This window comes from Haemaphysalis longicornis, unplaced genomic scaffold (genome assembly GCF_048455015.1).
Source record: "Haemaphysalis longicornis isolate Haplotype H1 unplaced genomic scaffold, Haemaphysalis longicornis Haplotype H1 scaffold_10, whole genome shotgun sequence".
NCBI classification, from domain to species: domain Eukaryota; kingdom Metazoa; phylum Arthropoda; class Arachnida; order Ixodida; family Ixodidae; genus Haemaphysalis; species Haemaphysalis longicornis.
In genome coordinates, this window is record NW_027526204.1 from 79,049,521 (window position 1) to 79,076,997 (window position 27,477).

The following is a 27,477-nucleotide window of genomic DNA, read 5'->3' on the forward strand; positions in this document are numbered from 1 at the left end:
GGAATAATTTTGACCACCTGGGGATGTTTAACGTGCGCCGAAATCTCGTACACACGGGCGTTTTTGCTTTTCGCCTCCATCAGAAAAGCGGCCACCGCGGGCCGGAATCGAACCCGCGTCCTCGTGCTCAGCAGCAGAACACTTGAGCTACGCAGCCACCGTGGATGGTCGGTGTTTACGAACAGAAAAATCTTCCATTCAGGGGAGAAAATCATGGTTGAAAGCAGTCACACAGCCTTTTCACTACTTTTCACGAGATATTATCGGGCGTAGCCTAACGGTACCTCAACACCACCGACAATATCGCCGTATTTCGCCATCTGGCAAGGCTGTTTAAAAGTTTGACACCTCACCCGCTGTTCTTTATTGTTATTATTATTACTATTCACTCCGAGGAGAATGCGCTTGCAGCTGAAGGCGACCAGAATGGGGGCACAGCTGTCCGCGCTGCCACGCGGGGATTTGTTTTTTTTTTGCACCCGGAGTGTTTTTCGAGTCGAGCAATGGCAGCGGGGAGTGTAACGAAGCGGCTGTCCACACTCCTTGAGGCACTCTACTATCCGATTGTTCGCAGCACCGCCGATGCATGCATCACGCAGGAGGCCCCTTTGTGGACGGCGGTCGGCAGACTATACTCGGGAACAAGTTAAGAACGGCAATAGCTCACGTACGGTATCACTCCGCCTAAGCGATGGACCCGGAAGTGAACGGGCGCGCGCGTTTGGAAAGCAGGTTGCTATGAATACGTGATATCGTCTGCGTTTTCTTTCGTATTTTGTTTGTCGTCGCTGCAGTAGTTTATAAGCGTATTAAGTCGAAAAAGTTACGGAAACGGCTCGCGCGATGTTCAAAATATTCCAAGGAACGAACTACTTGCGCCGCGCGGAGTAACATGCGGCTGTGGTGGTGAGGCACAACGGCAGCTTCCGTTGCCGTTCTTAACTTGTAACCGAGTATAGCAAATCTTTCTAGGGGCCACACATAGAGGTAAGCAAAGCTTCGAAAAGTCTGATGTTACCTCTACTAAAGCCGTTAACGCCATTAAGCCGTTAAGCCGTTAAGCCGTTAACGTATAGGCCGTCCTTTTTTGCTTGTAGTTTGCGCGCACGCGCCGCGTCCTCTTCCTTCGCTTGCTCTCCTGTCGTCTGCTTCACCTCAGCCTGCCGACCATTGTTTACTGGACGGGCCGCGCAGTGACGTAGGCCCTCGGTGGGCCGGCCTTCGGCGCCTTTGTTAGGATGTGGTTACAACTGGCGTAGAGTTTTTTACTATGTACACGAACAAACTCTGGGGAGAGCGACCTCGGATGAACACGAAAACAAAACCACCTGACTTTCTCCGTACTTTTCCCGATGCGCAGGTGGCCGCAGAAGACGCGCCAAAGCTTTATTTCTCGATGCTGTCAATACAGCCAGCCGCAGATTAACGGATCAGCCTCAGCAGCCACGATGTCAGATGAAAGTGCGGGTGCTTTGGAGACCAGAGCTGCCACGATGTCGGTTGAAAGTGCGGATGTTTTGCAGACGCCGGTTTCAGAGATGTCGGTTGAAAATGCGTGCTCTTCGGACGCCACGCCTTCTGAGATCTCGGTTGAATACTCTTCGGTGGTTGCGCCCATGGTGGCGCCGCTAAAGCGACCTATTCTCAGCGGACTGTCTGTCGTGGTCTCCGTGGGGGCCTTCCTGTTTGACGCCGGTTCGGACGTATGGGTTGCCTGCCGGCACTACATTGACGGCAAATATGCATACTTTTGGCTCACACTAGCTTTCACCATTGCCCCTGCAGTCGTAGCGATCATCCTAAGCCTTCGTTGGTACTCCCACGATGTCAAAAAGCGCGGGAAACACAAGTCCAAGCTCCTCACCACCTTGCAGTGGGTGCACCTCGGACTAGTCGTCAGGTGAGTGCTCAGTTGCAGGCGAAATTTTCCCGCCGATGGAGTGACGTCGCTTAGCTGTTTGGGCGTCATTGTGCTGTCGGAGTTCATCAATGCTGCTTTTAATATGTCTGAGGCTAACGCACGAAGTCGTGCATATATATCATACAGAAATGGCTACACTCAAAGGGTGCCTGTTCTAGCATATTATGGCGAGTTTGTGAAACAAAATGAATTTATTTTTGCCGCGCCGCGAAGAATACTTTTGTTTTGTTTTTTGGCGCGGCGGATATGTTTGTTTTCCACGTTTTTTTTCTATTTTTCATCGACATTTCCGCATGCGTGACTGAAAGCGCTGCTGCATATGTCACTTGGCTGTGCTCATAATTTACGCCTGCTTCGTGTCCGCATCATATGGGATAGTTACGGCTGTCAAAATATGCAAGTTACGTGAGTCGCTGGCGGTGGTACAGCATCGTTCGAGTGCTTCGAAGGCGGCGTATGTGTGCAAGCGAAGGTTGAGGCAGAGGTTTTGGTACAAAAACCCCCTGTTTTGCTAATGTGTCATTTTAGTAAGCGCTTTAAGAGGGAAGACTGCAGTCTATTTTTGGGCAACGTTACTAGTTTATTTTGGGTGCATATGATCACCTCCTTCACTTAAGACGGCGACGTTTCTGGCCTGAATGTTTGCAGCTGTTCGGCGTTTCGTCTTTTTTTAAATTCAGGTGCACCTGGGAAAATATTTTTATTTAATGTCGCAGTAGTAAACAGTCGCCAGTCCGATGTTACCCATATCCATATGTACCACAATTTTGTTGGTACACGGGTTTGTGCCATGGTTCCACGCACCAAGGGAAGAAGGCCATGTCCCCTTCCCTTCCCCGCCCTCGGCTACGTGCGCAAAATTTGTGCGCTTTTTAGCAGCAGAAGACCAGATTTATTTATGCCACTTATACGCTTGCCACACGTACACAAAAAATGACATTAGGTGTATAAGGCCTTAAGATACCAAATGACATTATTTGGCGGGCCGTGCTACACGCGAAAACGCAGACAGTAAATGTGTTAGGCATGATGGTGATCATGACAAAAAGAGAAATTCTTCATATTTGAAAGGTTGTTACGCATAGAAAAACCTCTAGGGTTACAAAGGTTAAGAAAACGTTATGAGAAATAGTGTTTTCTTAAAAATGGTGTGAGATGTTTCTAAAACTGGTTTCAGCAGCTGCCGTCGCCTTCCAGCGGTAGCCCATTCCAAAAAAGTTATCACGATGTTTTTCCTTTTGCCGCTGTTTTCGTAAACTTCGTCTTCTTCAAACTTCGCCACCAACAGTGCACAAAAAGGCGTCTTATTTCAAAGTTAGGCCACGTTTCCGCGTCAACACTCTGGTGCTGAGAGTTTCGTTCGTTTCATTGGGTGCTCATCGCGTTCTAAAGTAGGCAGATTTAAGGCATTCGTGAAGGTAAATGGGTTGTGCGGAACTCCTTGAACCAAAAATGTCATTAGAGCGAATGAAATTAGATGTTTACGTGTAGCAGCGAAATAATGGCATTACAACTAACGGCATTAAAGGAGCCGTTAAGAGAAAATACAACTTCGTGTAATTTGAAAGAACTAGGATTCAGTATCTCACTCAGCTATATTACAGCCCCAAAATATGTTTTTTAGCGAAAAAAAGCAAGAAGTATTTAAAAACTTTCAAATTTTGCGCCACAGGGACGTGTTATGAGCAAGGATGACGTCATACGGGCCAACAACAAAACATAATTTTCAGTGCGTTAACTGCACGTTAGCATTCAAGTGATGCGGTCAAATGGAACTAGAGGCCCCATTACAGACGTCCAGTCATGTGTCGTCGCGACAGGTCAGTTAGGCGGCCGCCAATCCCACAAACAAGGTTCCGTGACGTCATAGAACAGTTGCAGGAAATTGGCTAGGGGGTCGCGACTTCTTCACACGTTTTGTTTAATATCTCCGTTATTTGTTCGAAGATTGCGATGATATTGGTATCATTGTTATCGGGACTAAGCAATCTTTCTAATAAACCCAACTTGTATTTTGTCTTCATGGCTCTTCTAAGCACTTAATGTCGTTTTTCGTGTACGTGTGGCACGGGTATAACAGCCCGCAGGTTTACACTTTCTGCGGACAATTTAGGACAGCGGCGGGACTGTATCTGATACACCCCCTTATCCCAAGAATCCCCGGGTCACGAGGTCACGGATTACGATGGGTGCGGCTCAAGAGGAGCGGATTGGTTCACTGGGTATAAAGTCGTAATAAAGTGCAGAAAAAAAGAGGAAATTTTCGGGTTTGTGCAAGTAGATGCCAAAGGGGTATATCATCAACCATGCAATTTAATACCTTTGGCCTCGAGCTGCCGTTTACGCTTACTATTTGCATGCCTCTAACAACATTTTTTCTCATAAAGTACACACAAGAAGGCATTCAGTTGAACAGCACTGAGATACTTTTTCAATGAATAACATAGGGCTTCGAAGCCAATGGTAAAACCTAGGAACATAGGCAAGAATGGCAACGCCAACAGCGCATAACTTTGGTATAGGCCCAGGTACACATCATGTAATTGGTACACACGGGATCTTTTTGGGAGCCCTAAGTCGATTAATCAAGCCTTGGGAAAAGGCAACACAGGAATATGAGTTTTCGGGTGTGTTTTTTGTGTACGACATGGTTCATAGCCAGTTAAAGTGGGCTGTAAGTATCTAAAGATGAAAAAAAAGCTTCTGAAATAAATGAAAAAAGCCAGCATCATGACTTCACTGCAGACTCACTGTTCCATGGCCACTGCAGCTGCTCGTGCAAACCTCTTATGAAATTAGATGTTTTGCATGAAGCAGCTTGCTTTCTTGCTTAAGAACTAATAGTGCTCAGAAGCATTATTCAGTTTCTAAAGGACGCGTTAAAGGATGATCTGCAAGCTTGTCATGAAGCTTGAGAAATTGCAAGCTTCGAATTGCATTGCATTCTTGCTGTTTTGTGTTTGCATATTGTTCAACAAAGAGTGATTTGAATCAATTGGCTCTTACCTCTGACGATACGTGTTTTTTGTGTACGACATGGTTCATAGCCAGTTAAAGTGGGCTGTAGGTATCTAAAGATGAAAAAAAAGCTTCTGAAATAAATGAAAAAAGCCAGCATCATGACTTCACTGCAGACTCACTGTTCCATGGCCACTGCAGCTGCTCGTGCAAACCTCTTATGAAATTAGATGTTTTGCATGAAGCAGCTTGCTTTCTTGCTTAAGAACTAATAGTGCTCAGAAGCATTATTCAGTTTCTAAAGGACGCGTTAAAGGATGATCTGCAAGCTTGTCATGAAGCTTGAGAAATTGCAAGCTTCGAATTGCATTGCATTCTTGCTGTTTTGTGTTTGCATATTGTTCAACAAAGAGTGATTTGAATCAATTGGCTCTTACCTCTGACGATACGTGTTTTTTGTGTACGACATGGTTCATAGCCAGTTAAAGTGGGCTGTAAGTATTTAAAGATGAAAAAAAAAGCTTCTGAAATGAATGAAAAAAGCCAGCATCATGACTTCACTGCAGACTCACTGTTCCATGGCCACTGCAGGTGCTCGTGCAAACCTCTTATGAAATTAGATGTTTTGCATGAAGCAGCTTGCTTTCTTGCTTAAGAACTAATAGTGCTCAGAAGCATTATTCAGTTTCTAAAGGACGCGTTAAAGGATGATCTGCAAGCTTGTCATGAAGCTTGAGAAATTGCAAGCTTCGAATTGCATTGCATTCTTGCTGTTTTGTGTTTGCATATTGTTCAACAAAGAGTGATTTGAATCAATTGGCTCTTACCTCTGACGATACGTGTTTTTTGTGTACGACATGGTTCAAAGCCAGTTAAAGTGGGCTGTAAGTATCTAAAGATGAAAAAAAAGCTTCTGAAATAAATGAAAAAAGCCAGCATCATGACTTCACTGCAGACTCACTGTTCCATGGCCACTGCAGCTGCTCGTGCAAACCTCTTATGAAATTAGATGTTTTGCATGAAGCAGCTTGCTTCTTGCTTAAGAACTAATAGTGCTCAGAAGCATTATTCAGTTTCTAAAGGACGCGTTAAAGGATGATCTGCAAGCTTGTCATGAAGCTTGAGAAATTGCAAGCTTCGAATTGCATTGCATTCTTGCTGTTTTGTGTTTGCATATTGTTCAACAAAGAGTGATTTGAATCAATTGGCTCTTACCTCTGACGATACGTGTTTTTTGTGTACGACATGGTTCATAGCCAGTTAAAGTGGGCTGTAAGTATCTAAAGATGAAAAAAAAGCTTCTGAAATAAATGAAAAAAGCCAGCATCATGACTTCACTGCAGACTCACTGTTCCATGGCCACTGCAGCTGCTCGTGCAAACCTCTTATGAAATTAGATGTTTTGCTTGAAGCAGCTTGCTTTCGTGCTTAAGAACTAATAGTGCTCAGAAGCATTATTCCGTTTCTAAAGGACGCGTTAAAGGATGATCTGCAAGCTTGTCATGAAGCTTGAGAAATTGCAAGCTTCGAATTGCATTGCATTCTTGCTGTTTTGTGTTTGCATATTGTTCAACAAAGAGTGATTTGAATCAATTGGCTCTTACCTCTGACGATACTTCCAATGAATAAAACGCATTTTTGTCTTTACAGAACGCCCTTAGTGGAGAATGCGTCCCAGTCAGTGTCCGTCAGATTTTGTATGCTTTATCTCCGTTCGCTTTCTAGCCCTTAGGCTAGCGAGACCCCTATAAGAAAGCTTGGTTTCTAAAGATATCGCTTTGTTGATAACGCAAGAATGACCACATGTATTGCAGGCATTGATTGCTTTTTTTTCTTTCGGAAAAAGTTACGTGTATGAGCGCTCGAAAGAACAGGAAAAAAGTCATTTCGTAGTTTAAATATTTAGGCATGTACAGAAGACATTTCTTTAGGCGTTCAATGAAAATACCATTCATTGAAAGAAGTATTGAACTTGTCTATACAGGGCTGCTTATTTTTTTAACAACACAACAGCTTAAGCCGAGTTTTGTCCGCCCGTCGTACCAAGAAACCTCGAAGCCTCTAGAAAAAAACGGGGTAGGGAGGTTTCGGGAATTGAACCAGGAACATTTACGCCATGAAACCGGTAACCAAGCCATTAGACTACCTCGTAGGCCCGACGGGTACGGGGTCTGCAGCGGCATGAATAACACGTGCTGTCAATCGTAAAGAAGACAAAGCTTCCCATGGTAGGAATCGAACCTGGGTCCCTCGCGTCTCGAAAGCCACGTCTATCCGATTGAGCTGTGGTCGCATTCCGGATGCACAGCATTCACAAATGGAGCCAGTTATTTGCCACGCCATTTACCCTCTCTTTCTGTGTTTTAAATGGCAATGCTATAGAATCACGGATCATCTCCATAGGTGAGAAGGATGCAAAATATATTTACCAGCAGCCAATTTTTTTATTCACTTGTAGCATTAGGTTAAAGTTGTTTGTGCCACTTGGACGAAGAGTATTTGGCCATTGTCATTAGCTGTAAGGTGCAAGACAACATTTTGGTTAGCCAATGTTTAGCCGTGCATTAACGCTGCGATCAGTAGCACACATTTTGTTATAGCAATCCACCATACGTCTTAATTCAACCGGCACCTGTCATCAAGTGGCGTCTTTGGCAACAAGGGGAAACCAGTGGTTTGGCGGTAGCATGTTGGAGAAAGTAACCCGAATTTGGTACCACAAGTAGAAGAGAAGGGTCTCTCTGGGAAGCACTTGCTAAGATTTCAACAGCACGTTACCTTAACAGTGACAGCTGTAGCAGCATTACAAGTTGGGCTCATCGGTAAATCTGCATCTTCAACAACAACGCAGAGCTAAAGCGAATGAGAGAGCAAAAAGGCCTACTGCAAAGATGTTGTGCAAACAGGGAAGCCGTGCATTGATGTAACCAATGATAGAAAGGAAATAATGTCCAGGTATAAATCGACAATAAATCTATAGTGTTAATTCGCGACCTACTGACTGCTGTAAAGCAAGGCTCATTGCCTTTATGATTGTTTTTCTCCTGCGAAAACACACTTTTCAACCACTTAACATTACAGGGGTGCAAGCATTTTAAAGAAATGGAAAGCAACAAGCGCTCACGTTTAGTGTATGCTGAAGAGAGTTTGTGGCCTTCTTGCTCCTGCACTAGTTTGAACAGTCAAGCTGTTCAACAAATCGTAGTTTTTTGTCTTCGCAGTTAAAAATACCAAGAAATGGCCAAGCGTGCGCACGTGGCCACGGGCCTCGCGGTGACCACCCGGCAGTTAACAAAACCAAAACAACGCCAAGCGTTCGTATGTAGTAGTAATAGTAGTAGTGCCACCTTATTTTACATTTGGTTCAGGGTAGGGGGTGGCGGAGGCCCAAAAGGCCCCCGGGACGTTCAGGGCTCTGTCCATGACGGTTTCTTGCGTTGCGAGGTCAGAGCTCCCCCAGTGAGGTGAGGAGAGGAAAGGGGGGAAAGGGTCGCGCGGGCACTCACAGAGGGAGCGGAAGAGAGTGTACAGCGCGCCACATGAGGGGAGGCGAATTGGTGTGGGTGAGTGTGCACAAGGAGAGTGCGGTGTGGGAAAGTGTAAGTTTGTGAGAGCCGCCACTTGTGCGCGGCCAGCGAAGTAAGTGAAGGGTGCGGGGGAGGTAGGTTCCTGCGGAGGCGGCGGTAATGTTGAGTATATCCCGGTACGTAAGTAGGTTCGAGTGAGACATTTCGGGGATGCCGTGTGTAGGCATAAAAGAAACGGGAGCCGGGGATATCAAAGATCGGGCATTTTGGTGTGCCGTCTCATTACAACCTACACCTGCCTACAGCTGCGGAAATGACGCCCTTTGTGTAATTTCGCATCGCAGTTTGGAAGTCAGATAATATGATCTTTGCGGGTAGGTAATTGAGTAAGGGAAAGGGCAATGGCTTCCTCTTCCCTCAGTTACCGAGGAGCTGGTGGCGACTGTAGCTGAAACCTCAGGGATTGTTGTAGAAGCGCCTACTACAGCGAGTGCGGAGGCAGGACGGGTGGGGTAGGCCGCTGGCGCGCCTTGCGACGATCGCCCAGCGTCCGCTGCGCACGTTTTGTCCCTCCACCGCTCACTCATTCAACCTTCCTCACCGGTCCACCCTGTTCCCCGCATCCTACTCTCGACACAGCAACATCCTAACACACTAGCAGAGGACCTGTGCTTACTCATGTACCCCACTAGCACACATATTCCTGCTTCTGCGCTTCCATCTTGAGGTTTCTCTCCGTCACCCCTCGACCAGCCTTTCACAGTAACAGAACTGCGCCCAGCGCTCAACGCCCTTCGTCGCAACACGACACCCGGGTAAGATCGAATAACTTATAAACTACTCCGCAACCTTCCCGACAGCTCACTTTCAGAGCTCCTGGCTCTCTTTGACTACATCTGGCTCAGAGGCGAACTGCCGGTGTCTTGAATACATTCTAAAATTATTTGGCTCGAAACCAGGGAAAACCACACACTCTTCCGAATCTTCGCCGTACCTCGATTACGTCTTGTGTTGATAAATAGCTCGAGCGTATGAAATTGACGCACCTTGCATGGAACTTTTCTCGCACCTCTGTGCTCCTTTTTACCCAAACCGGATTACGCCATTACATATCCACTAAGGATACCCTCCTCCATATTTCACACGACGTTTACGTCTTTCGTAGCTCCTCAGTCACCGCTCCGCGACATTCTTGCTCTCGAAATTCTTCACGCCTTCGAAAATGTTCAGCACACTGCCATTCTCACTAACGTAGCCACAACTAACTGCGGATCTCGCATGTATACCTGCATCCGGTCCTTCCTCTCTAACCGTACAGCTTCTTTCTCTATCCCAGGCTCTACCACCCCCCATTCTATCTATCAGCTGGTACCGCTCAAGTTTCCACCTTGCCACCCACCCTTCTTAACATCGTTTTAGCTTTGCTTCCTCCACTATTAGATGCTATCCCCCTTCTCTCCTACTCTATATACGCGGATGACATCACGCTCTGGTCAACCAATGGCAGCCCAGGCCAACTGGAGGACACTCTATTCAGCAAGCGTGTGACGTCATCCAAGGCTGTCACATCTGTCCGCCTGTCTATTTCCCCTTCGAAATCCGCTCTACTCGTAGTGAGTAACAAGCGCGGGGTGGCCCCGGACCGCTTTGTTTCTCAGGTGCAAATTTTCGGCAGCCGTATACCGCAAGTTGACACCCTCCGGATCCTCGGTCTCACCTTACATTAGGCGGGCAGCTCTGTACCGACTCAGATTTCCAGCCGAAGAGCTGGACTACACGAACATCACCTGCTCCGCATCATCGATGCTTTTGTTCTGTCCCGTATACTGCATACAATTCGTATTTGCATCCCTCGCCATCTCAGCTCTCGTCTCTCGAAGCCTCCCTCCGTACACTTTACCGCATCGCTGTGGGAGTACCCTCCTACGCCTACAGCGCACCCTGCTGGAGCTCGGGATCTACAATACGCTTGAAGAACAGATCGCGTGCCATCGCCAGACCCAACTCAAACGCCTGCAGACTTCTGCCCAAGGTCGTGCTATTCTTAACACACTTAACTACCCCACTTCGAAACTACCCCCATACCATTGGAACTTCCTCCTTGGGCTACTTTCGCTAATTTATGGGTTGAGTCTTTGCCCCGCAACATGGATGCTTCTCGACAGCCTGCTCGTCGTGCACTGCGTGTTCAGGCCCTCTCCAAACGAAGTAATTTTCTGCTCTCCCGCGGTTTCATCGTATATTTACTGACGCTAGCGACATCTCCTCAAACGCAACGGATGGCACGATTTCTCCAACTCCCTTCTTTAGACACTGCCACAGCTTCGTTTTTTCCCCAACATGATTCAACCTTCCTCGAAGAATATGTCATTGCACTTGCAATAGAGCACTCTACTCTGAATGTTCCTACCACCACGCCTGTATATATCTTCTCAGACTCTCAATCAGCCCTTCGTAATTTCGCGCACCATGACACTCACCTACACACCACTGACTTCGTCACCTGGATACTTGCTTGATATCCTCGGCCAAGTTTCACACTGATTTGGGTTCTTGGCCACGCTGGCATATGACATATGAGGCAACGCTCTAGCGAATGCGCTTACCCGAGTACCTTTCCCGGGTCCGTCCATATCCTCCACATCCGCCCATATAATGCACATTCAGACTTGAATATGGCACGAAACTACACACAAACACGCCAATAAGTGCACGGGCCGTATGAATGAATCCTGACTATGCATTGTGATTATGGCTCGCATAATGGCGCTGTGCTCTTACCGTTTTATCTCTAGGGAACCAAAAATGTTTCAGTGGGTACAAGTTTACGTTTGAACTTTGGTTGGGTTCATTTTTCGTTGCTCTAACAATGTCCCTAATCCTATCGTCACCAATGCAGATACGTGGAGGCGTTCGTGTACCGGAAGAAGAGCACCCACATCAACTGCGATTCCAAGCAGCGGGACTTCTACTGGCGGAGCGTTCAGACCAACTCGGACGCCACCACTTTGCGGCTGATTGAGTGCTTCCTGGAGGCCATTCCGCAGTCTATCCTTCAAATCTCCATAATCTTCATAGACTGCCGTGACCAGAAAGTGGCCGATGACTGGACAAGTCAGTTGAAACCCTGCTTATTTCCAGTGCTCAACATGATCTGACGCTTTTGCAGTCTTTTATCGGTACTTTTACAGACTCACGGGATTTTTTACCGGGCTCTGATGCTTGCCACTGGGGCGAATTCAGATTAATCCACGCTACCTCCTGCGATTGTTAACGTAATGCAAGACCCTCGATTAAAAGCAGTTATTATTTGTCACCGCCATCGGAGGGGCAGCCGTCGTGACCAGGCACTGGGCTCACGATTCTGTGTTCACGATACAATGCCTCAGCTACTGGACGGCAATGTCAGGACATCTGGCTGCTTTGATTTATCTGTGAGATAGTTTGCAAAATAGCAGCAAACGTTTGAGGTGTGTCCGTACATAATTTACGTTGCAACAGATAATCATGTGACAGACAACGAATAATCATGTGACATATGACCATATCTTGGTGAAAGCCGCCAAATAGGGAAGAAACTGTAATCTTTATATTTTACCAATGTCCGCAATTGTTGTGTATATTTATATTATGAGGTGGCTGGACATAATTTTGCTGCGTCAGAGGAAGAACGTCGCAGCTTTTGTTCATATAATTGTCTTTTCTTTAAATGAAAGCTGAAAGTAAGAACCAGCGGCAACACGTGCGGACGGAAACTACTACACCAGTAGACGATCACGCAATGAATACAAATTCTTTTCAAATAGTTGCGCCACACTTCCATTTGAAAATGAAGTATCTTAAATGGCAGTAGCTGTTGTGTAAGCACTAGCCGCGGCGGAGTAAACATGGCCCACAAGTCAGCGCTGGCGATACGTGCATTCATTCTTCGGCCCCTTTCTCAAACTTGCTTCATCTTGTAAACAACATTTGACCATTTACTTATAAATCAGCACCAGAAAAAAATCTGTTTATAAAACGTCTGTTAGAATGTGTGGCTTAAGTATTGAACGAACCGAGGGATAAGTGGGACATCTACGTGTGTGCCGTTGGGAATGTTGGATTCTCCTTGGCTGCTTGTGGAGTAGCGCGCGGGGAGCGGTTTCTTGCATATCGCTCTGCGATTGCCCTCGAAATATTTTTACGCATGTCGACCCATTTATTTTGACCTCTGCAGTGGTGAAAGTATTTCTTCTGCACAAGAGCCTTTTTTGAGCAATTTCATCCGGAGGATACCAGTGCTTCTAATGCAGACATTAGTGCATGATAGTTTTTCTTTGCAAAACCAATATAAAAGCGTAGGAAAGTCATGTTTTTGTTCATTACCTAAGGCTTCTTACAAATATTAGAATCATAACAGTTTAGTTTCCAGTGGTCAAACCGGCATAGGAAACAAGTGGGGAAAGATAGTTTACAGGGACAGGCAACCGATTTCTGTCGAGTATATTTTCTCTATCCCAACGAAAGGGAGTCATTAAGACCCCGTAACGCGAAACGGGTTTACTGATAGCGCCGTAGAACTTTCGAAATCGTAATTTTGAAATTTTATAATTTCAAAATTTTGTAATTTCTAAATCGTAATTTCGAAATCGTAAATGAAATGCTGCAAGCAAAACAGTGAGCCGTGCGTCAACACATTTGTGACGACATGTGAGTTTACAGACGTATTGAAACACTTGTCCCAGGCTATAACAACAATACTGTGCAACTTTCCTATTCCTTTATGTGGTTTTGAAACCACGTGTTGAATTTGACGGAATTGTTTGGACACGTAACGTAGTGTGATTTTTAGGCACTACGTGTCGCCACCTTTCTGACATAAAAAATTTTAGTGCAAATTAAAATTATTTTCGCCTGTTTATTTATAAATTTTTCGCGGTTACCCCAGTAACAAGGACAGTGTTCCAGATAACACAATTTTTTGGGAAACAGTCACTGGAATTGCGGATCCTAAAGCAACCACATGCTCTTTAACGCTATATAACCCGCCACAGGCCCGAAAGAAAAATACCCAGTATATGACCGGACAAACGCTGATGGCGTCAGTGTCCTCGATTTGTTAGAAGAATCTTATCCTGAACTCTTTCGGTGTCACAACGACGAAGAAATGTCAACTAATAACCTTTGGATGCTTTTCAAAACCACTGTCTCGTAAAATTCCTTCCACGAAAAATTACGACCGTACGCAAATCGATCCCATGGATATCAAGAGAAATTATACACTTAAAACGCAAAATTTCAAGGCTCAGAACGCTTAGACACAAAGAAACTTCTCATATGCACTACTCAAAACTAATGAGCGAATTGTCTGGCATTATGAAGACAGCAGTGAAAACAGCTAAACAAAAGTACTTGGATGTAACGTTAAGTAACTTCATTAAACAGCCCCTCATAAATTTTGGCACTACCTCAAATCTAGGGATACTAAGCGGAGCAACTTGTTGCCAGCGGAAGGCTTAACCAAAGCTACTCAGTTTAATAATTTTTTCTAAGCAGTATTTACCATCGACAATAAGATTATCCCAGATAATGTGACCACACAGTGCATAGGTGAGGTAGCAGGCGAACTTTCCATAATGGAAGCAGGAATTCTGTCTTTATTACTCAGTCTCGATACAAAAAGATCCAGCGGCCCTGACAATATTCCAAATCCCTTTCTTAGAAGGTATTCTGAATGGGTTTCGTGACACTTACTGTTGATATTTACAAAATCGTTACAAATATGCGAGGTCCCACAAGAGAGAAAATTGCTAAAATAATTCCAATACACAGGTCTGGTGGTGCTTCAAATCCTTCTAACTTTCGTCCGATTTCGCTGACTTGTGCAGCAGCCAAATCTTAGAGCATTTAATACTAAAACACATCGTAACTTTCGTTGAAAGCTATTCACTAATTAACCCTAACCAACACGGATTTAGGAGCGGTTTGTCGACAGTAACTAAGTTAGTAGAGACTGTGCATGACCTAGCTTCATCGATTGATAAGCGTGGTCAGGTCGACATTGCGTTCTTGGATCTATCGAAAGCCTTCGACCATGTGTCGCACCGAAAACTTGTTTATAAGTTGCAAAGCATTTTCGGGCACGGCGTTCTAACTAAATGGCTAAAAGACTATTTGTCAGGACGTACGCAGTCCGTTCACTTCGAAGGCCAGTCATCACAATGTGTTGACGTCTTATCTGGTGTGCCTCAGGCACAGTTCTGGCTCCTATTGTTTTCCTTTTTCTCATCAACGACACAGCAAAAGATATAGAAGCAACAGTGAGCATGTTCGCAGATGATTGTATCATCTACAAAGAAATACACACCGTGAAGGATCAGTTAGTTTTGAACGAGGCTCAAAAAAATTAATAAGTAGTGCCAGGACTGGGAAATGACGATAAATGTAGGAGAAACTGTTTGCGTGACTGTCACGAGAAAGAAAAATCCTTTATTTTTTCCGTACCAAATCCACCAAAGTGTACTACAAAGGGTCAATGGACACAAACACTTAGGTATCATTCTTTCTTCTCACCTAAAATGGAACAAACACGTGTCATACATCTCAACTAAATCCCACTCAGCGCTTCTTTCCCTCAAATGGTCCATCCGATACGCTTCGGTAAAAACCAAGCTACTTGCATACACGTCACTCGTTCGATCTATCATCGAATATGGCGTCATATGCTGGTTCCCATATACTAAGTGTGCAATAGCAAAGTTAGAGGGTGTACAAAGAAGAGCAGCCAGATTCATCTATAACAAATACCGCCGTCGTGATTCACCAACTGAACTGTTAAGATTAGCTGGCCTCCCAACAATCAGCGATCGCGGAAGATACCTTCGAGCAAAATTCCTGTTTCTTCTCGAGAGCAATTCTTTAAAAATAGACAAACACCGGTTCCTAACACGTTCCGATACAAGGAATTTTAGAACAAAACACAATAAACAATTACTCGAATACAGATTTCACAGCGACATCTTCACCTTTTCCTATTTTCCGCAAGCAATCAGAGAATGGAGTATGTTACCCCAAGAACTTGTTGATTGTACATCCCTTGACTCTTTTCTGTCCGGATTGTCTAATCATTACTTTGTTACTACGTAATATGTACGCTTGTTTTTTGCTTTTGAATTTGCTTCGTGAGAAAATGTCGCATTGTGTATGTCGCAGCATGGGTCTTATCGTTATGATCGCTTCAACCGAGGCAAATGCCCCTTGCTTCTCTTTGTGATATATGTGTGAATGTTCATGTATACGTTTTTGACCTTTCACTACTGTATCCTTTCCTGCCAAAGCCTTTGTTAGGCTAGCAGTATGTGCAAAATAAATAAAATAAATAAATAAAATGCTGACTTTCATACGAGCCAGGCGACATGCACTCCACAATAACCGCTACTCTGTCCCTTTAAGTGCACGTTGTATAATACACACAACCCGGTTAATCCGCGAAAGCTCCCCTTTTATCATATATCGCAGTGAGAAGCTTGAAGGTACTCTTTTACGATATATTGCAACGAGGAGTATCCGGAAGCGTAATGACAACCGCAGAACTTCTGTGTCGGCTGATTGAGCAGTTGTTCCCGGATTATGCTTCAGATCAATGACTAAAAGAATTCGGGTGAAAGAAGATGGGTTTGGGAAGGCAGCTTTGAAAGGCATATCCGGCGCATTCTGTCGAGCCGTTCACAGATCAGGGTCACGTGCTCAGCCGTTGGGATAGATCGTGAGTGTACCAAACAAAAACGCGTCAACGCCTTTCATTAGGTGCCAAATTTATTCTTACCCTGGCCTGCCTTTCTTCATACATCAGCGAAAAGCAATAATATGCTCAGTATATGAAATGTATGTATTCTATGGAGGCTCCTGCGTCTATTGAGCTTTTTTTGGCATTCCTATTCTTGACACGTCTAGCTGACGTCACTGAAATTTGAAGCAGCAGTGCGGTGAAGGGGGTACAATCCGTAAAGTCGTCTTGTTGATATCCATGCTTCGGCCACGTCGGTTAGATAAGGATAATTATTATAACGGAATAAGAGCCGGCACCTGTGGGATTTGTACGTGGTTCATAAGATTGCCACCTGCAAGAGGAAGCACAAGTATATATGCTCAAGCATGGTCCTAGTAAGCGCAATGCGCCAGCCTTTCTAGAGTTCCCCTATACAGCTCCCGGCAGTAGCTTCCAGGGTAGGTCTATTGAGGAACTCTAGCCGGCTGATGTTCCTTGTAAAAAGCAAGTGGATATATGTTCAAACCTGCCTGGCCCATAGCTTGCCTACCCATTTTTGGTAGGTTTGGCCCGTTATTATTTCTCTTTGGACGTTTTTACATGCTTTTAATCAAGTTTCTGCTAAAAAGCAGGCTCCCAGCTGGGGCAGCCTTTTACGGAATATAGCTTGTAAATATGCATCCCTTGTAGGTGCCATGCGTCATTGGTACTTACGGGATATGAACCTGAATGCGCTCCCCGTTGTTCGCTTCGCAGTGAAGGCCCAGTACATGTCGATCGGGACGTCCATGGGGTCGGTGGCATATTCCCTGGTTTGCTACCGGAAGTCCATGGCGCTAATGTTCCTAGACAAGGGTGACATTTTCTGGCGAGACACGCTCGCCCACTTCCTGTGGCGCCTGCTGGAGGTGGGGCCCCGGGTCGTGGCCCTGGGAGCGTTCGCCTCCCTCTTCCCGTGGAGCATTGGTGGCCTGTTCATTCTGCGCGGTCTCATCGTGGTCGTTTGGATTCTCCTAATGGCGAAGGAGCACCACGTTGAGAATGGGTACGTAGAGGTTTGGGGATTGGGGGAAGGATCCACTGAGGTCCAACAGAGAATTATTCGTGGTGGGTCTGGAGTACAGGGCAAGAACAAGAATTGGGGCCGTCAGAATGGATTAGGAGTCGCAATGAGAAGGGAAATTGGGCTTTACTCAAGCCGTTCCCACAGCTGGAAGTTTTTTTACACATGAAGAAGTTGCAGCTCACCTTTCTCTAAGAAAGTTATGAAAATCATGCAATTCAAAAACAAAGATTACAATGAACAGCCACCAAACGGGGCGAGTGTGAGTGCTGCTTCCATTTTCAGACGTAACTTGCCAGCCATCATGAATATTTCTTTCATGCATTGAACCTTCCAACAGGCCATAATACGTTCACAAAAATTAACACCAAATTATCGTGAACAAGTCTTTATAATTTCTGCTTTGAAAAATAAAAGGCTAGGTATGGTCCCGTCATTTCCTGCGTTAAAATACGGCACGTCTAAAACTACAACGGGAAAGTGTCAAAACCGCACTCACCACAAAGGCTGTTTATCCACAGCACATCACGACAGTTGGTAAAACTGGATCCTGAGCTCTTGATGAGGATGATTATTATGATGATAATGGTTGGATATAAATAGTGAAGACCAACTAGGTTAAAGAGCGCCAAAGGAGTTGTTATATATGTGAGATAAAAACGTAAAAACTAAAACAGGTTAGCAAGAACAAAAGTAAAATCAATCAAAGATAATGACGATGGCTGGTGTAGAAGGCCAGATTCTAATTATGCGTAGTATAAAATTAGGTTCAAAATGTCACTTCTGTAAATAGTTCAAAAGGCGTTTGACAGAACACATTGAATCATCTGACAGGAAAAACGTTGGTTGCCGTGGGATGTGTTGTCAGGGGAAGTGTTCACCCACTTCACCGAACTTCACACAGTTGAGTGAAACTCGGTGAGGTGTTTGTGTCGTGTTGTACCGAGTGCTTTGCGTTGAATTAGCACTGGTATTACCAATAGGCCCTCTCCACACCTGCTACGCAGGAGTCTTGAAGTTCCCGTAAGCCGGTGGGAGTGTGTTACATGGGTGTGGCCTGTCTAGATAAGTTAACTTCAGTGTGCGTTGTGTGTCAGTGGTGTGTGGTCCCAAAAGTGGGTTTATGAAGTGTAGTTTGTCGTCTTTCTGTTCAGTCCAGTCTGCTTGTCATGGTTTGAGAAGGTTTTTTCTGATGTTTGGTTTCAGGTTGGAGTAGGGTAGCGTTATGTCCAGTACATTTGTGAGTGCAACAGTAGCGGTCATTTCATCTTCCGCCTCTTTAGAGCTCTTTCTAAACTTCATTACATTGAACTGAGCAAATTATTTTGTTACAATCATATACAACAGATTATAATGCAGACGTGAAGGGTATCAAACGTATAACTTGTGCCAATGCACAAAAGTTGTCAGTGTGATTTACGTGTACCTCATGCCATATTTAAATTTAGAACAATTAAGGAAAACATTTTCTGCTTGAAATATTGAATTAGTTCTCGTAACAGCTAGTGTGTTGTATCAATCACATAAAAAAGTTTCTGTTGTGATTCTTGTGCGCATACCTGCATTTATTTGGCTTGGCCCCGCGCCTTAAATTGTTTTCTTATTGAAATTTTTTTGCACACTGACTGAACCACATGGCTAGCCACTTAGCCTATTCTGTGGGGGCCCACACTTCGCAGGTAGCAGCTGCTTGCAACAGACCTGGCCAAAATCTGTAAGCTGACCAACTATAATTTACAATCACACGTAAAAAAATCCAATGCAGTAAATAAATGCTTTACTGTGCAATTTATATGCACCAGCAGGGTTCTCCCGAAAGTGGGCGGTGGTGGAAATGCCCCCACTTTTTCTGGTTTACCACCCACTAGGCCACCGATTTCTCCGGCTGACCCGTTTGAAATGTACGCCTGAGGAACTGAAAGCAGCCCTGCTAGAGCCACACCAGCAGCAGTGGGCCGCACCTCCCGCCACTTTGTGACGTGAGAAGGAGCTTGAACAAGTGACCTTGAAGTTTTAGATTGGAAGCTGCGTGCAAATTTCGGACTCAGTGCTTGCGCTTATGGCTTTCTTATTTTGTCCAAAACCTGCCAATTATCACTACGCAGCAGCCCCAAAATGCCCATTGTTTGACCAGAGCTGTCAATATTTGTGATGAAAATTTGAAATTCTTAAACTCCTTGCGCCCCCCCCTCTTCTCAAAATGTCCACCTCTCCAAACCCTTTAGCACCCACAAAAAAGGCATTTTAGGCAAAATAAAAAGCGTCTCTTTGCGTTCTCTCACCTCTCCTCTCCATGTACTTTCCGGTCAAGGAAGGGAAGTGCGTAACACATTCAGAAGCAAGACTGCAGAATCGATTTTCTGAAGTGCACGAAAGTCAGTAGCGGCTGCTTTCTACTCCCAGCTTCGACGTTGTGTCGGAAAGACCATCAATGTGGACATGCTGCAAAAGGCAGCTCAAAACTCTTTTGCAAAGTGCTGCCATGCCGGCCTTTTGTATTATCCTGTCGAACCGGCTATAGTTCATATCACAAGCTAGCTGCAGCACTGTGGAGGCTACATTGTTATCAATAGTGCGCCCACTGAGGGTGCCTAATCAGCCGTGAAGGGGGTCCTGAAAGGACACTCCCTTCTCCCCTCTCGGCAAGTGGCACCGCACGGCCCCGGCGCCTTTTGTCGCTTCCTTCGCGGTGAATTAGGCACCCTGAGGGGGACAACAATGTAGCCTCCACAGTGCTGCAGCTAGCTTGTGATATGAACTATAGAAGCAAATTATGTGGGTGAGGGGGTCTCTCTGTCCGTGGTTTACAACCCTGCCTGCCACATCCATTTGAGAAATGCCGTGCTCACACTAACTCCTGTACGTAACAATTGATCTTTAATTCCGTCCTGCAGGGTGGAAAAGTGGTTGCACATTATCTTGGTGGGCTGGCTGTTCAACTTCTGCTACCTTGCCCCACCTCATGCATTGGAGCGCTACTGGTTGCCCGGCTTCTATTTCTGCACCTCTGTGGAAAACTGCTGGCTGGTTTTGTTTTTGCTCTCCTATGGCGTGCTCGACACCTGGCCCACATTAACCATTCTTTTTGTAGTACAAGTCTTGTACCTGTTGGGCATAATCATCACGGTGGGTACTATCCTCATATCCCCTTTCTTGGTTCTAATATCAATGTTTCATTTCACGCCTTTAAAAAATCCTGGAAAGGCACAGAGACAACGCAACTTACAAGAGAAGGACAGGGTAAGGGAAATCAGGGCCAACAAAATTTCGAGATCACTTAAGCAGTCCCTCGAATGCGAAAGCATTCACTATATAACATTCACAGTAAACAAAAAAAACAATTTGAGAAGATGCAATGCAAGGCCGTTCGGTTTATTTATTTTAAGTTCTTACGGAGAAATTTCCCATCACGTCTGATGCTAATTTTTCTACCCTGGCTAATGAAGAAAGAAGTCTCACCTTGAATTCCTGTCGCTTTTGTGTAGTCGCAAACTTTTCCTTTATCAGAACCCATTTCCTGCCACTTTGCAGCGGACTCGGAACATGTTCATAGCATCACCTTGAAGCTCTCGTGGGTGAAATGTTATCATGATTTTCCCCCAAGGTGCCTTTTTATTGCGTTGAAAATAATAGGCTAAATGTTTTAATCGCGACAGTACATAGAACGAAGTAGTGCGTGCTGATAGTGATAACATCAAAGCCATCCGGTGGCGAGGTTGGCTTCCTTGTCGCTGCTTATAGGGCTCTGTCGGCCTTGTTTATCAGAGTAACATGAGGTCAAAATGGTAGCTAATGGAGCACGATTCTCTCGTCTCAGTATGACTGGCACTGCAGGCGGATTCTGCTCGCAAATGGCGAGCGACAAACGCGGAGTTGCGGGAATCATAATTGGGAATAAAGAAACCCCCAAAAAGAATAAGTAGCACCCATTTTTAGGCCCTCATGATCCTGTATAGACATGAAACTTCAAAAAGGGGACTTATAGACAAAATCAATCATTGCAAAACGTTTACATTCCTTCGGTTTATGAATGTAAGCTTGGTACGGACTTGGTACCGACTCAAGCAAAAAATAAGCCTTTTTGCCTAATGTATCGTTCTCTAGTAATTACCATGCTCAATTTTTCTAGTATATACCCGAAACGTATGTTTCCGCATCGGAAGCCACTACCCATTTCCTTGGTTCTCCGATCAGCTGGAATCATCAGACTATGGTGGCCTCAGGGATTCATGTACACCGAGGCAAATACACCGAGGCAAAAGTAATCCTACTTTCTTTTAAACCAAAATAGTTACTTTGCTGATAAAATTTGTGTGAAAGAAAGTTGTGTCAATTAAAATATTCATGGCCCCATTTCATCCTGTCATCAGACCTTTGTTATTTTCGCGCCGGGGGTCGGCTGTTTACTCCGCCATCCGTCGGCCATATTTCGTGTGCCAAGACGCTGCTTAATTAATGGTTTTATCATTACCCAGGGTTAATTACCCAGGTTGATTAGTGGTTTAGCATTAAAACAGGCAGGAGTGATTGAAATGCGAGCATTTCAAGACTGTTACACAGTCATGTTACTGTTGCTGATGGACATCATCCTAGTGATATTCTTACAGAAAGTCATGTAGAAGAGAAGGAACAATGTTTGCCAACTGGAAATCGGAAATTTTTCCGCGTTACTTGCCTTCGTCTGTCTTTCCCCATTTAGGGTGCTTTTGCTCTCTATTCGCTTTTTAGACGACTAAGTGCCGTTCACAAGGGCTCACGTTAGAAACTATGGACTCAAATGCATTAGGTCAACATTTTCCTCTAATGTTCTTCAGATAATTTGTTTGTAAAAGCTAAGTGAGGTTTTCTGGCAGCTTAAGTTCGGGGGAACTTCACTGAGGTTAACTGCTTCCCTAGCAAATATGCTCACTGGAAATCGAGCAGTACCCTTGCATTGCATATAATATCTCATCGCTGTCTGTTCACGCATCAATTGCAGAGATACGTAGGATAATGGTACTGCGCCAACTCATCTGCAGCACTGAGGCAACTACAGAATTACCAAAATATTGATTCACTTTTATGTCAGCATTTTTATTTTCACCTAAGCAAAACGTTCTCCGCCTGCTAATTACGGATCCAAAGGCCTGGGGGCAGTCTCGCACGCATATGCATATACAGCCATGTTTCCTCACTGCTAACAGCGTGAAATGGTTAATCATCATCATCAACAGCCCACTCTGGTCTTCTGCAGGACGAGGAACTCTCCCCGGTTTACCTCTAAACGCTCCTGTCATGCGCTGCTCCAGTCTACGTTCTGCCGGCGAATTTTCCTTCTTCTAGCTCCATCTCTTGGTATCCACTTTGTTGCCCTTGTGGTCCGCCGGCTGTCAGTTCTTCGCACTGCAGAGCGAACCCAAGTTCATATCTTTTTCTTTATTTCAACCATGTTATCATTGACTCGAGTTTGTTCTCTGATGCAGGAGGCTCATTTCCTCTTCTTCAACGTTGCTCCTACCAATATGCGCTCCATAGCCGTTGAGCACGATGAGTTTGTTTTCCAGTGGTTTACTAAGACGCCAAGTTAGAGCTCTGTGTGTCATTCCCGGCAGGGTGGAGTGGTTGTATATTTTTATTTTAAGTGATATAGGTAGCGCACTTTTTAATATATTGTTGCGCTTTCCAAATGCTCCCCATCTCATACTTATTCTGCCCGGAATTTCTCTCTCGTGGTTGGAATCATCACGGGCCACCTGTCCGAGATAGTTACATTCTTACATTTCTTCTAGCATTTCGTCACATATGCCGAAGAGGGCGTTTCCGGCATGTTTATTCTTCATAACTTTAAATTTATCTTATTTATTTCTATCACCATGGCCCTTCTTTTGGACTGCAATTCCTCAAGCATTTTGTGCAGGCGTTTTCAGTCTCCTTAGCAAGACTAGGCGTCAGCAAACCTCAAATGGCTTACGAATTATCCCCTTATCCTTAATCCTGTGTTTTCCCAGTCAGTGTCAGCGTGTTAGCATTACTTAGCACAAAGGAAAACGAGTGCGTGTGGGATAATACACGAGTAGATAACAGTGCCTGTGTAGGAATTGTTCTTTTTATAAAAAAAAACATTGGAAATATTGTTATGGAAACAAATTCTAGTTAGTGCAACAAGCTTAAAGCACTATGTTGAAACGAAATAACAAGCAGCCAAGAAAGGAGCAACGCCACTAATATGGCCTATTTGAACCAATAGGAATGAAGGGAAAAAGGTAGTTGCCTCACACTGCTGGTTGCCTGGTATAGTTTACAAAAGACTACCTCAGCCTACTATCTACGACAAGTATCTTAACAGCGTATCTGTAGTTAAAATTTATCAACGCATGCTCTGCTTCCCTGTCAGAATTAAGAATGTGGCCTAATTTAATCTCAATAGTTAAAATTAGACATTTGTCTACTACTCCCAGTTCTACCTACCTGTATGACTTTCTGGTCTACTATCGCACATGTGATCTAATGTGTTATAACTATGCTGGTGGCTCGATGAGCGCAGCGCACGCCTGAACTAATTCTCCCCAGCCAAAAAAAGCTTTTTATTTAAAGACGACATTGAAAGACTATAGTTAAAGACTGTACATGTAAAGACTATACTTTATGCAAAGACTATATTCGTATTACTTTTCTCGGTTGTATATTAGTAGCAAGGTAGAATAATTCTTCGAACCAGTAACATGCACACACACATTATTGCATGGTAGATCCCGTAACGCTGATAGGGTCTGTTTTAGCTGACCTTTGCAATGTTCAAGACGTCCTATAAACTGGCATTTTGACATGCGCTTTACTACAATATCTATTTGAAAGCCATTGGCAAGGATGTATTACGTTAGCCCACTCAGGTGGCATTCCTTTATTATGTGAATCTTAGAGGTGGACACATTTGTGATACAGCAAGATTTCACCGAGGTCACTGTTTGCGCAGGTGAAATGGAGCCTCCACAGACACTTGGGGGTAAGATTAATGGCAATAGTTTTCCGGAGCAAGTACTGCGATACACTTGACTGGTGGCTTCCGTACAACGGATTCATCAACCATCACTATGGAGACATATATCGCGAACTTCTTGCGGTACACGACTCATGCAGCAAGAAACGGAGAAGTTCTGACAAGGGCACAGACAGCACCTGCAACCATCAGAGGTGACGCACAAGGAAGGAACATCCAATATCTGGCAAAGCAAATTGTTGCGTTTTAAGGGTATTCTTGCTTTGCAATTTATGAATTTAGTCGCTGGCACAGTGAAAACTTGTGTCGTCTTAAGACAATGTTTAAGCGTGAACGTAAAAACGGGCGGAAACATGTTAACGGCCGCCATTAAAAAAATTACTGGCTCCAACAAAGTTCAGGGGGATCAGGTTTCAATTTTTACCTGGTTTCAGGACACATGTTTGTGTGGCAATACTAACAGCAGTTACAAACTATAACTCGGGCACCTGGGAAAAGAAATCTAAATTTCCATTAGGCTGGGAGGTATGTGCAGCAAAAAAATGCCAAAAGGTGCACTGGTGTTCTCATCGCCAATGCCCGCTAGGTTCCTTATATGAACTTGAAATTTTAAATACCAGTGGGTCTCTTACAACAGCATAACGCCAAAGCAACCGATCGCCAATTTTGGCAACACGTAACTAAAACCACAGGCTTTGTCACGGATGTGAATAATTTGGGTTTTTTTTACAATTAGCTGCCTATAATTTTGTAGGATAAACGCACAGTGTACAACGGGTTATAAAAAGTGTAATATGAATATTCGGATTTCTCTTATCGTAATTCGCACTACCTGCTCTACGGGTTCAGATAATTATTAAACCGTTTATCTATGCACATACAGGCACGTTGAAAGAATGCGGCGGGTCTCGCCCTATATAGTTTCTTAAGGGCATAGGGTAAGGGGAAATAAAAAGAAATCACGTTTTTTTCCTTCGCAATAAGCAAGTTCATTTGCTTATGCACATTTTCTATATTCACACTTCGCTTAGATAGAAAGTCGTATTTCTGGATCAAAAACAGTTTTTCCGTAAGCAAGTAGTATGTGACTACGTCCATTTTTAGAATGTGGTCCGTGTTGTAATTTTTTCGTCAAGAAACTTCCACTTCCACATCAAAACGGTTTACTGAAACCAGCTGAGTAAAGAAATTGCTTGGCAATCATTGCATAGCTGATTGTCCAAGCAAGGCAATCCACAGACAGTGCGCATTTTTTTTTTCCAAATTGCTCTTTGGAGTCGCACACCAAAACATTTCTCTGTTGGGCTTCACACTCTCAAGACTGCCACAATGGATGCTCTTCGTTCATTGAATGACGATAGCAACGTACGAGCCAGAATTTTAAAGTAATTCGGACCGAACCCTGGGCTCAACACCATCATCGAGAGGCTGAAAGAGGTTTAACTCAAGCAATGATAGTTTGCAAGCCGAGCTGAACGACAGTTCATAAAGTAGGCAAGGCAGGACTCGCGACAGGCTGAACATAAACAAAGATGACTTTGTCGGTGATTACGAAGTTGGTACTTATTAAATAAACGACTCAAGGGGTGTTTGTGACAAAACAGTATTGTTTTTACCTCTTTTATTACTTCAAACTCAATTGTCTCAAAACAATGTTTTTTTATTACGTAGGCAGCATTATTTCCAATATCTTCCAGGATAACCAGCCGATTTTTTCCTTGTCGTCTACATAAGTTGTCACATCTACTGTGCCAGAATTGTAATACGCAGGCAGCGGATTTTTATCCCACCATTGCCAATATGCAAATAAAGTGAAAATTTAGGGACTGGTGGAGAGAATTTACAAAACGGTTAATTTTGTTCTGATTTTAATAGTTCTGGTACAGTTAAAAAAGCTTAAATTTGAAAGAAGAATATGTTTTCCGAGGTAGATATCTTTGGTATATGCCGAGAAAATTGTACCCCAAAATGCCCCCAAAATGCATTGGAAGTATAGGGCTTACCCAGTGCCCTTAAGATTTACGTTCCTGCTCTACAAGAGTGTGGGTATGACAACAAAACATGAAGCCATTAACGCCGTGAAATGAAGGCAGTTTTTGTGCTCCCAAGCAAAATTTGTCTCAAAATGCTGAGAATGGCTTTTTTATGTTGTTTTGGTATCACTTACCCTGAATGACCACTTTGCGTAATAAAGTTTTAATAAAAAGCCGTTGTTATTTTTTAATCACTCGTCTATGGTAGTGTATGGCGGTTTCCTGTTTAACTAAATCACCACGTTCCACTTGATACCAATGTACCCAATAAATTTTGAATGAAATGTTTCCCAGTGTCAAACACACAGTTTCATTGTAATGGTAATGCCCTGCCAGTTTTAAGTTTAAACTCATGATGCCCTTCAAATACCCAGCCATCTGAGGCATAGAGAATAATTCTCATGACACTTTTTGCTAATACACTTCGCCTGCCGCAGCGGGAAGAAAGTTTAGTCACCGTGTTACATCTGTACTTGAGCGATACATTTGAACAATACGTGCTGCCCAATTATGGTTCTTTTTACACTCTATTAATATTGATCGACGGTTTTATACTGCAAATGCAAGCACATCAACTTTGCACAACAGAGTCCCGTATATGAAACGTGAAGGCAACATTTTAATTGAACAGTTGCATTCTGGGTGCAGTCCACCTAGACTATCTATCCGGCCCAGGTATCGATACCCCTGCAAAAACTAGTAGCCGTTGAAGGCAGCTGCCTGATCAGTAGTGTTCTTGTAGGCAACTACTGTCAATGTGTCGCAAAGTATTTCTGGAGACAAAATGTTGCACCAGTGCTGCCTTTCGCAGAACCTCTAAAGCAGTCATAGTTACCGGTCCGTAAATATTGTGCGAGCTTGTGTATTCTGCGCAGAACATCTAACAGCATTGACAGCATGTGGCAGTGCCCATACGTGAAATGGCCGACAACCGATTTTTGTCGAGTATTTTTATTCAGACCGAATGAAAGGCCATCTCTTCAGACTCATTAACCCCAAACAATTTAGCTGATATCGCCCTCGAACGTTTGAAATCGCAAGTTTTAGAGCTACCGACAATAAATGTCCCGCAAAAGAAATGCTTGCAAGCATGACAGTGGGTCGTGCGGCAACATACCTTTAACTGCAGGTGAGTATAGGAGAGGCATTTAAAAACTTGTCGACGGCTTAAACAGCAATTATATGCAAAACTTCGCATTCCTTCGTGTGGTTTTTTAATCAAGCGTTCGAACCGATGGCATTGCTAAGACAC

General features: G+C 44.2%; 1 protein-coding gene across 3 annotated transcripts; it reads left to right on the top strand.

Moving 5' to 3' along the window:
- The first annotated feature begins 1,126 nt into the window (after positions 1-1,126).
- LOC144158822 (XK-related protein 6-like) lies at positions 1,127-26,414 on the top strand. 3 transcript variants are annotated; one of them, XM_077689982.1, is made up of 5 exons: positions 1,127-1,900; positions 11,306-11,520; positions 16,910-17,198; positions 18,896-18,930; positions 20,111-20,207. In XM_077689982.1, exons 1-4 carry the CDS (start codon positions 1,353-1,355, stop codon positions 18,897-18,899), a joined length of 1,056 nt encoding a protein of 351 aa, XP_077546108.1. In that variant the 5' UTR covers positions 1,127-1,352; the 3' UTR covers positions 18,900-18,930; positions 20,111-20,207. The 3 variants fall into 3 exon arrangements, with proteins under 3 accessions (XP_077546108.1, XP_077546109.1, XP_077546107.1); XM_077689981.1 differs by lacking the exon at positions 18,896-18,930 and adding an exon at positions 24,169-26,414 and having other exon boundaries at positions 1,132-1,900; positions 20,111-20,342; XM_077689983.1 differs by lacking the exons at positions 18,896-18,930; positions 20,111-20,207 and adding an exon at positions 24,169-24,307.
- The last annotated feature ends 1,063 nt before the right edge of the window (positions 26,415-27,477 follow it).